At 35.8% G+C, this 11,583-nt stretch overlaps 2 protein-coding genes across 2 annotated transcripts; one reads left to right on the top strand and one right to left on the bottom strand.

Moving 5' to 3' along the window:
• Positions 1-360: 360 nt before the first annotated feature.
• LOC107794717 (large ribosomal subunit protein uL29c) lies at positions 361-2,440 on the top strand. Its single transcript, XM_016617240.2, has 2 exons — positions 361-815; positions 2,119-2,440. Exons 1-2 carry the CDS (start codon positions 486-488, stop codon positions 2,290-2,292), a joined length of 504 nt encoding a protein of 167 aa, XP_016472726.1. The 5' UTR covers positions 361-485; the 3' UTR covers positions 2,293-2,440.
• A 1,045-nt stretch (positions 2,441-3,485) lies between these two features.
• LOC107794718 (protein VACUOLELESS GAMETOPHYTES-like) lies at positions 3,486-4,829 on the bottom strand. Its single transcript, XM_016617241.2, has one exon. It carries the CDS (start codon positions 4,733-4,735, stop codon positions 3,740-3,742), a length of 996 nt encoding a protein of 331 aa, XP_016472727.2. The 5' UTR covers positions 4,736-4,829; the 3' UTR covers positions 3,486-3,739.
• Between the last annotated feature and the right edge of the window lie 6,754 nt (positions 4,830-11,583).

Here is an 11,583-nt window from a genome sequence, read left to right as displayed (position 1 = left end):
AAGTTTTCAAATTGCAATACAAACAATCTCCACTCGCCAATTTAGTCAAATAATATCAAATCAAAAAGACCAATTTTATCTTCTTCAATACTTTATAAGATCCAAGAATGAAATTTTGAGCTTTTTAAAGTAAATCACTAAATCGTTGTTTGAACTAAAAATATACGCATAAATATCAATATTTTTAATAAATAATAAATTATTAACCTTCTACTTTCTACCACCAAATAAGAATTTCAAGCTTTAAAAATTGTGTCTGTTCAAGTGAAAAATAGAGATATTTCACTAAGACCGTAAAAAACATAAATGGATACATGCCGTTTAATTTTGCTGGTCATATGAAACCAAAAAAGAAAAAGTGGGTTGCGGATAAATCAAATTGCTCCATATCCTGTCACTCGAAAAAAAAGAAAAGAAATGAAATTATAATAATTCTATCCTGAAAGTAAAAACCCGTTATTCCCAGCAGCAGAACATCAGAAAGGATGATGAGCCTCTCCATAGCCTCGCCTTGTGGTGCTACCTTCATTCCGAAAATTAACCTCTCCAAGTCCTCCTTCCATGGCATTCGAATTGCTCAAGCCTCTCCGGCGCGTGCACTAAGCGCGTCCACAATCAGGACCACTCACTCTTGTTCGTCTTTGATGGTGAAAATGGCAAAGAGGGAAGAGGAATTGAAGGAAATTAGAACTAAAACTACTGAAGAGCTTCAGGAAGAGGTTGTAGACCTCAAAGGAGAGCTCTTCATGCTTCGTCTTCAGAGGTCGGCCAGAAATGAGTTTAAGTCCAGCGAGTTTCTTCGAATGCGCAAAAGGGTACTCTCTACGTTTCTCTAATTTTGCTTTTTTATTTGCGCCTTTTTTTCTGAGTGAAACCGGAATTAAATTTTAATTAAAGCAGTTCACTGTAGATATACATTTGCTTTGTGTCTTACAGCAAGAACTGAAAATAGCTGGAGGACATAATATTTGCCTATGATTAAGCAAAGACGAGTAAGTGTCACTGGTAAAAGTCTACTGCAAAAATAGGGAATAGTTGAGGGATATGGATGTCTATACTGTTGTCTAATCAATGCCGTAACCTATTCTTTCTGTAATTCACTATAATGATTTAGCTCAAAATTCTTTGGTCTACATTTACCCACGGGGCTTTGCTCTAATGGTAAGAGCACAACATGTGATGTGTGGGTTAGGGGCGCGTTATGGGTTCGAACCCTTGCTATAAACAAAAACCTGGTATTTAAGTGGAGAAGGCTAGAGGTTTTGAACCGTGCTCCACTTTCCCTCGAGGATTTGTCGGTTATAAAAAAGTGTTCTTTGGCTGACATTTACAGGATTTGGAATCTTAAGGTTACGAGCATCTTAGACAATTAACTCGGTGAAGGAGAGCTTCACAAGCTGCTTGTGTTTGGTCAAGACATAGTGCTAAAAATTTCTGACTGATAGTTGCATTGTGGCATTAGATTACCTCCTAGGGGAAACAATTACTCCTCTGTTTGTGTTTGCTTAAGCTATTTTAAGGAAACTTAGTTGGTTGTAGATGTTCCTGTGAATTTAATAATGTTATGAAACCGCTGCATCTTGTTGTGAGTCTTAATTTTATTTTATTTTTTTGGTAAGTAGTTGTGAGTCTAACTTAAGATGAAAGTAAATTTGAATTGCATCTATTTACTCGATACAATGAATTCAAAATTTATGTGAGACAACATCAGAATTTTCTATCTCAATAGATTCATTCAGCGAGAGCAGATGACCACAATCAGTAGCTTAGCCAGCTTAAGGGGGTTTCAATGTTGTTCAAAAACTTGTCTTAAATGTTTGTACCAATATGTATTATGCGTTATTTCCTATTCTTTTTTTTGACATTACTCATGAATGTATATGTTGAGTTGTCCCACATCGGAGGGATTTGAGGTCTTTGGTCTTCTTATATGGTCTTGGGCAATCCTCACCTCATAAGCTAGCTTTTGGGGTTGAGTTAGGCCCAAGGTCCATTTATCAGTATAATCATATTCATTTTCCCATTTCCTGTTCTTTAGTAATTGCAGGTTACTTTTCTTCATAGATTTACTTGGTCTGATTTTTCTTCACTTTGATGTGGGTTTACACAATTTTTTAGATTGCTAGGATGCTTACGGTTAAACGGGAGAGAGAGCTTGAAGAAGGGATTAACAAGAGGATATCCAGGAAGCTTGACCGGAAATGGAAGAAAAGCATTATCCCTAGACCACCCCCCTCTTTGAAGAAGCTACAAGAGGAGGAGGCAGCAGCAGAAGCTAAGGAATCTGCCTGATTTTAAGATACTTAAATCAGCAGGAAAATGTTATTTTTTCTTTTTTGGATTCTCCTCTTGCTTCCCCGTACGTATAGTCTATAACTAATCCTGAGTTTTTGTTCAAAACCAACTTTATTTGCGATCATTCTTACTATGTTCTCAATCACTGAGGATGGTGTCATTTTGCTTCACGCACCTGAATGGTGAAATCTGTTTATGTTTCTACCAAGTTCTCTTAATTTCATTTTTCTGAAACTCCAATTATGGCTGCCACGAAATATCAGCTAGAAGATTCCTCTAATCTGAACTATTTCACCCTCCGGGGAAGAACAAGTAGCAAAATACAAGGCTGGGCTGAAGAAAACTTCACTTAACTCTAAGCAAAGATAGTTTGGTGAAAAGACTAATATCCGCTCTGTCAAAGTTGATTTAACTTGACTAGAAAGATTATATGTTGGTGGCTAATATGGGTGAGTTTCTCACAAAAGTAAGAAATAAGTGTTTCAAATAGGGGAATAAATGGCAAAGTTGGCTTAAACTTCAGAATTAGAAGTATGAAGTAGATTCTAGACCTTATGCTGCTATTGGAAATTGGACAATAGTTAAAAGCTGTTTCTTTGTGGAACTGTTCTTCACTTATGGGAAGGAAATAGTGATACATCCCATTATTTTAGTTTCCTTGATGCATTCGTGCTCAAGTATTGATCTATATTTCTGAAATTGTATAGGTTCTTTTTCTCCTTTGCTGCTTTAATTATGCAGATAAGATGCTCCATACATAGTTTCTATAGCCTTCTTCTCCTGGATAGGTTGCAACCTAGATATGAATCAAACATGTCAACAGTTAATGCTCCATCAACTGCCCTCCTCTTTCACTCTCTGTTTTGTGCTTCTTCATAACTAAGTTGGCTTAACACTAGTAGTGCAATTGCTTTTGTTTAATGCAGATGTCTTTGCATTATTGAAATGTGGAAAACATAATACTATGCAGATTGTTATGTTGTTTGCTCGGATTGTGGTAACCTGTCCATGAAATATTATCATTTAAAGAAGGTTATCTTTCTATAAAGTCAAATGTCTGACCACAAACCACTAGCACCCGACTATTGGCTCTGAGATGATCTTGGGTTAGGACCATCCATCTTAACAAAGAGGAAAATGCTGGTGGATCTTTCAAATTTGGCTCATTCTTTTCTCAATAATCACCTTCATTCTGAATAATAGATCAATAACATTTAACCAGTCCTAAAAGGACTTATGTGCAACATTGCATAGTTCAAGTAAATGGCTCTGATTTAGACAAAGTGATTATAGAATACAACACAAGCATCAAGATACAAAAGCATGTATCTACTTCTCGGGAAAAAAAGGCACCAAAGTGTGATCCATTCCGGAGTTTTATGTTTAGCCCGAACTCTGACCTGTTTTACTCAGACAAGTAAAGTGAAAGAAAAAAAATGTCATTCTAGTATTGTGTGTCGGACGAGTCACCAAAAATGCTTCCCAGGATTGAAGATCCCTCATTTCCATCACCATTATTACCGCCGCCTATGATTCCCTGCATGAAAGTTTGACCAACTTGCAGTGCAGCACCTTCTACAAGTCCTTGAATTGCTGCATTCACCAAACCATTCCCGAAACCATTGTTTGCCCCTGGAGGCTGCATATACTGGTTTGGCCTTACTTGTCCTTGCATTATAGGAACCTGCTGGAACTGTTGCTGGGGAATTGCACTTGTACTAGCACTATGAAACAACTGGTTTGGCCTCACTTGGCCTACACCCAAAGGAGCCTGCATATATTGATTTGGCATTGCTTGTGTACCCATAGTTGGCTGCTGGAATTGGTTAGTCGCTCCCGGGAATGAATGGTGGTGCTGGAGGGCAGTTAGCTGTGAAGCGGGTGCTTGAACTACCTGTATAGGGGCAGCAGTTGAACAATCTAAATGAACATCAAACTCACAAGCGGGGCATCTATAAAGCCACTGCTTTGTTCCAATCTTGCGGCATACATCACAAGAGAAGCCTTTGGCACCAGTATAAGGATTTTTGAAGGTGAGTTCCAGCAAGCATTGGTGCAATTGGTGTGTGATTTTGAATGGTCTAGTTGCACAGATCACATGAAGATCAAACTCACAGTTACCACAGTGGTAGCTGAATCCGTCTCCACGATGGTTGCAGGCATCACAGTTGAATCTGCCGCCGGGGTACTTGGACGTGGGGAGGAGGTTAAGAGGGTGGTTGGGATGTGAGGGGTGAGTAATCAACTGTGGGAATTTAGCACAGCTCAAATGAAGAGTAAAGTTGCAAGGGTTGCATATGTACATTTGGCCTAATGGTGGAAGTCTGCATCCTGAACAAGGGCTTAGATCTTGGAGTTGGGTGCATAGCTCTAATTCATGTGGATGACTGAAGTGTCTGAGGATTGGAGTTGGATCATTGTTCAATTTCACCCTTCCCATCTTCTGGATATTTTTTCTTCTTTCTCCTATTCTCCTCTCTTATTATTCTGATTGGAAAATTTGAATGTCATAAAAGGAAGTGATGAGGGGATGAACTATAGCTAATGACAGAATAGCTGCTAGTTGACTTTAAAAAATTTGGGATCAAGTCAGCGTCCAACACGGTTTCTGTCACTGATTAGGATGTGTGGTTATGTAAACAGCATTGACTAGTTCTTCTTTGACCAATTCTTTTAGGCGTTTACTTCAGATATTCAGTGGGTGTGGGGTGTTGGTGGTTCTCTAGTTTCTTTGTTAAGAATTATGATTCATTAAAAGAGTATTCATCCATGTTCAATTTCAGAAAATGTTATTAGAAGGAAAGAAAAATAATTGGATGGGTTTATGGAAAGGGGATAATGAGGATGTGTTGGCCAATTATATTAAATTGCTTATCTGCAATTGTTTTGACTTCAGCTGCAATAAATTAGATGTTTCTCTTTCAAATATACTAGTACTACCACATAACATTAAAATTATTTGAGTTTGGACCCCAAAACAACCAACAATGATGTACAACAGTAGAAGTGAGCTGAGGAGCAACTTCATCACAACTGGCTGGAATGTTGAAGCTCAGTAGTTAACTAGGATACTACTTCTGTTAACGACTTGACCTTTTCTACATCCTCATTCAATATTAAAAAAAGTGGATTTCTTGGACAAGTACCGGAAACTCAAAGTAAAAAAGAAATAAATATTTTGTGGGTAGAGCTATTTCTCGGAATAGTGGTGGCACGCTCAAGCTGCCTTATCCAATGAAAAGAATAGAAACACTGATCCAAGGGTATGGTTTAATAGTCGTTTAAGTAGGCAAAAATCATGAGCATCAGTTTTCAAAATATATTTTTTAAATTTATTTTGAAAAAATATGAAACATGACTTATACCTACAAGTTCTAAAAACTATCACAAATATCCAATAGTACAATTATCAATAACATTCATTATATTATCGCAAACCATAGTCCTGAATATATATAAATTTGATACAAAATTATCATTTTTATAATGAACTACATGATACACTATCGGGTGACCGAAAAGACGAAACAACATTGTTATAAAATAATAAATAGTGGGCTCTTTTATAAAATATAAAAGCTTGGGGTAATTTTTAAAAAATATAATAGTGATATTTTGGCCCAAAATCAGCTATTGAGCTGGTTTTGGGATTTTGCCAAAATGTAGGCAAAATTTATGGCCAAGCATGTGTTTGCCAAATAAAACCCAAATTTATTTTGACAAAATCTATGACCAAACGGGTCTTTAATCTTTTGGGAGCAGTTTGGGAAAATAAGACGAGATTGGAATAACAATTCGAGAGAAAAGAAAAAGTCATTTTATCGCATCGTTCTTCTTTCTCATTTGGGTTACATGAAAGTGATACTCCACATAAAGGTTTCTTTGACTATCACACGTTTTCCAGCAGATTGTGAGTCGTTATATACTTATTTAGGGCTTGTTTGGTACGAGAATAAGGGATAATTAATCATGAAATTAAATTTGAAATGAGTTTATCTTGCGTTTGGTTGGAATAATATCGCGGTATAACTAATTTCAGGATTAGCTATCCCGTAAGTGTCGTGTTATTTTTATCCGTGTGGAAGGATAGAATAATAATTTTAGGATAACTAATACCGCTATAATTAATCTTGGGATAACTTGTTTTCTAAACAAACAACCCCTTAGATACTAGTTATAGATACAAGAAAGTAACTCGTTGAATCTTGAATTTATGTAGAATAAATTTATTGAGTACTCTCTTTGTTTCAAAAAATTTGGCACTATTTCCTTATTAATCTGTTTAAAAAAGATTGACACTTTTCAATATTTGTTTAATGAGAAGCATTTGTAGCCACACAATTGATATGACAAGTTTTAGACCATAAGTTTTAAAAGTTTTACAGTCACACAAATACTATGACTTATTTAATACCACATATCTCAAAAGTTTCTCTTCGTAAAATTTGTGCCAAGTCAAACTTTTTAAAATTGAGGGAATATGTTTTAAATCAAAAGCTGCCACTGTGGCGAGAGTGTTAGAATGTTGTATTTTAATATTAAAATAAAAATGCCATGATATTTTCTGAACTACCCCATGATCTTGGAAATTGCCATAACTCTCCATTACTTCATGATGTAAAAAATGACTATAACTCTTTTGTATTTATTCTCCCATATTTTATCATTAATGACACACTAATTCATCCATTATTCCATGTTCTCCATGATTTCATAACTTATTATCCTACTTTCTTCTAATTTAATCCAAGAAAGAATTTCTTCACCTACAAATAAGAGTCTTTCTTCCATAATGTAGTGTGTAAGAAAATTATAAAGTGCTTATAAAAAAGCAAGGTTAAAGTTGTGAAAAGAAGAAGAAGAAGAAGAATAAGAGAGTTTACTTTTATTGAAGGAATGTGTTCATCTTGGTGGAGCTTTGGACTCAACAACTTGTCCAGAGTTTATGGAGTCATACGGTGTGATCAAGCTGTTGTATCATAGGGGAGATAAGTCAAGAAAATTATTGCTAGACCAGTGAAGATTTTACTGCAGCGAGTTTGAATCTCCTTAAAGAGAGTAAGATTTGCACGCCTCAATCTAAAGATATTTTATTTTTTAACTGTAATTGTATTTTTCACAATAATTTTAAGGAGATTCAGATGGCTACAATTGAAAAATCTGCGAATAACAAGGTAGGAGATCTCAACAAACCATTTTGTTTCAACGATGCTCATTACAAGAGATAAAAGGGTAAACTAATTTTTTTATTTAAGCCTTCTTAAAGTTTCATATGTTTTAATTGATAAGAACCCAAGCAAAGAGAACAATTCCTCCATGCATGATAATGAGCTCATTGCCCTTCAAGAGAATGGTTAAAAAATACAATGATATACATACAAGTGTTGGTACTATTTTTATAATTGTCTATCTAATAAATTTTATGATTATTAGGATAGAACTTACTCTACTACAAAGAAAATTTGAAAAGCATTGCAGAGTAAGTATGATACCGAGGAGGCATGTGCGAAAAAATATGCTGCTTGCAGATTATTTTTCGTTTTTCAAATGGTGGACAAAAATCAGTAGTAGAGCAAGCTCAAGATTTCATAATGATTGTTAGAGAGCTAAGGTCCGAGGATATCAAAATTGGAGACAATCTTATTACTTATGACATAATAGATAAACTTTCACCTCATGTAAGGAACTTCAAAAAACTATGCGTCACAAACAAAAGAAATCTTCACTTGACACATTGATAATGCGAATTCACATGGAAGAAGAAGCAAGATGCCAAGATGCACTTTTACAACCCGAAGAGAACACTTTGTAACCCGTCACTAGGAAGGTAAATTTAGTTACTTCAAATTATTACTCCTGCAACTTTTAAAAATAGTTCTTTGAAGTCGAAGAAGAAAAATTTTAAGAAATATTATGGTAGACCTTCCAAAAGGAATAATGATGCAAATAACCAAGCACATAATCAACAGGTTTAAATTGCGAGATCATGCTTTATCCGTGTCACGCCCCAAAATCAAGGAGCGCGACCGGCGCTTAACCGAGTGAACCCGACTGAGCAAGCCTGTTATATTTCATTCTCATTAACAGCATCATTCAATATTTTCAAAATAGTACGAGTTTATAGATTTAATAAAAAACATGTTGCCAAATACCAACATCAAATACCACCCACAACCTGTTTACGGAGCCTCTAAGTATAACTGAAGAGTAATATGAAAATGCCGGCAACAAGGCCCTAGCTATACCTCAACCACAAAGTACATGAGAAACAAAAGATAAATGACCCCAAAATGAAGTGGGGCTCACCAAATCGGCTGAAAAGAGTGTACTGCTATCACTGATCAATGCCACCTGCTGTAGAATCACCTGCATCCATTAAAGATGCAGCGCTCCCGACAAAAGGGACATTAGTACTGTCGAATAACACTAGTATGTATAGCTAGAAATCCTTTTTTAAAATAGAATGCCCATATGATCTATACGTGGAACACATAATACAATATAATTGAAACAACCTGTACAAACAAGGACAACAAAAGGGGCACCTATTGTCTGCATTAATAATGTGTCTCATTAGACCGTCCTTAGTGTTCACATATCATATTATACACTTATGCGTTTCATAGACCGTCCATAGTGTTTATTCATACCGTACATCTATACCTCTTATACACAATGCACCTATGCATTTCATAGACCGTCCACAGAATTTCATATCATAATGGATTTCATAACACAATGTACCTATGCATTCATAGACCGTCCACAGGATTTCATATCGTAATGTACCTATGCGTTCATAGACCGTCCACAGGATTTCATAATATAATATACCTATGAATTTCATAGACCGTCCATAGGGTTTCATAACACAATGTACCTCATAACACAATGTGCCTATGCGTTTCATAGACCGTCCACGGGATTTCATAACATAATATACCTATGCATTTCATAGACCATCCATAGGGCTTCATAACACAATATACCTATGCGTTTCATAGACCGTCCAGAGGGTTTCATAACACAATATACCTATGCGTTTCATATATCATCCATAGGGTTTCATAATACATTGGAAACAAAAGTACAAATACGTACATCTCATAACCTTTCACACCACATATCACCTAATCAGTACTTTCAAACACTTACAATATTATTATTTTATTGGCTCTCTTGACTATACATATGATTCTTTATTCCTGGCGCATTGGCCGTATTTCATATTCCACACTTTCATTTCTCCCCTTTCATAGATCATCATCATAATTATCAACAAGTAGAATATTCCGGAAATCACAACTTTAAATTCATTAGTAATGAAGGCTTTAAACACAATCGATTTCTTTCCAATAAATGGAGTAAAATGATTGGCAATCGAAGTACAAGTTAAAATCATATACAATTTCCACTCACGAATATGTAAGAACGCAAAACACATTGAAAATTACTTACAAAGCATAGCATTAGCTAAAACAGCAACATATGGGCATCACTTGGGTTCATAAACTTTTAGCCGATTATATTGTCGAAGTCAATTTTGGAATAGTTGAGTCAAAGCTCATTTCATAATATTTCTCTCATTATTTTATTTCATTGGCACCATTGGTCATAAGTATAGCTTTCACTATTGGAACGTTGGCCACACTTTATATTCCCAATTTACTAATTTCACTTTCAACCATCTTTATAGGTTATTAACAATAAGACATTCCTAATCAAGACTTTAGGTACACATATGAGCAATTAAGAGTCTTAAGAATATTGAGATTTTCTCACACAATTTGGCATACTAGCTTTAATTTAAAATACGATTCAAGCCACCACATTTTAATACGCAACCCATACTTTGAAACTCACGGAAACCTTATGGAATTCAATTCCAAGAGAGAAAGTTTAGCCAACATACCTCACTTGAGCTTCCTTACACTTTAAATATTCCAAAATTCTTAGCAACTTCAATCTATTGTAGAAATATAACAAATTGAATCAAAATTAGGAAGATGATCATGCTTCGAGCTCATTTGAGCATTTTATCAAACACTAGGTGTGCATAAGGTTTCAATGTTCTTTTTATGAAGGATTCCATCATCCCACAACCCAATCTTTACCATTTTTAGCTCAACAATCTTCCTACACCCTTTGATAACACATGCATGTAAAATAAACAGCTCTCATGCCCAAAAATTATCTTGCTAGTTACCCATTTTCAGAAGATTTTGAAATTAGGGTTTAGGGTGTAGAATCTTACCTCTAGGATGAATACCTAGTGCGTTTGCCTTCTTTATCTTCCAAAACTTGAGCATGAATTGAAGAACAAATATTGGAGAACACCTTTTCACTCTAGGGCACCCTTCTCACTCTAAAATATCAGATAATAGCTCAAAAATGACCCAAAGAGTGTATTTAATAAAATAGGCTCGGGTTTTAAAAATTCAAAAATGGAGCTCCGGAACAAGGTATGCGATTGCATATGCGATCGCATAACCGATATACGGACCGCATATCGGTCGCATAGTTGGTTACAAAATAGCCAAAAGAACTATTTGTGTGTGCGGTCACTATGCGGTCCGCATAACCGTTATACGGTCGCATAATGCACCGCATAACTGTTATGCGGTCGCATAGTCGATCGCATAATTTTTTTCAATTGGCCCAATTAACTGCCTCACTTTGCGGCCATTATGCGGTCCGCAGAGTGATTCTGCGGTCGCATAATGGACCGTAGAAATGCACTTTTCCCCCAACAGTTTTTCTTTACTTTCCGGTACATTGTTCAACCCAAAAAGTCCGAGCCGCGAAGAATTTCTACAATCCTCAAACACGTAAACCTAGTCTGACACCATGAAATATTATTTTCTTTGCAAAATTTACCGGGCTTACCACTTAAGTACTTCAAAAAGTTTTTGGGGTGTTACATTCTCCCCCGCTTAGGATCATTTATCCTCGAATGAGGGTAAAAATCTGTCATTAGCATCTTACGCAACTTAGTTTGTTTTATACCATAACTAGCAGCCCCAAATTTGACTAACTCCCTAAATTTCAAAAAACTTTCGCCAGAGTTTCCTTTGTAATTAGGCATATCCACCTGTCAGAGAGCCCCAGAAACACATCCTAACAACATATACGTATTCCAACAACGTATCATAATACAAAACAACACCAAATATGGTTTCATAAGCAATATATATTACCAGAACGGAACACCCTTAACATCAAATGTACAAATCATACATAATTCATAGAAAGCAACTCTTAGAATACTTTGTAAATACATAGATATTC

The sequence above is a fragment of the Nicotiana tabacum genome, chromosome 21 (genome assembly GCF_000715075.1).
Source record: "Nicotiana tabacum cultivar K326 chromosome 21, ASM71507v2, whole genome shotgun sequence".
Lineage (NCBI taxonomy): Eukaryota > Viridiplantae > Streptophyta > Magnoliopsida > Solanales > Solanaceae > Nicotiana > Nicotiana tabacum.
This window is presented reverse-complemented; position numbering and strand designations above follow the sequence as displayed.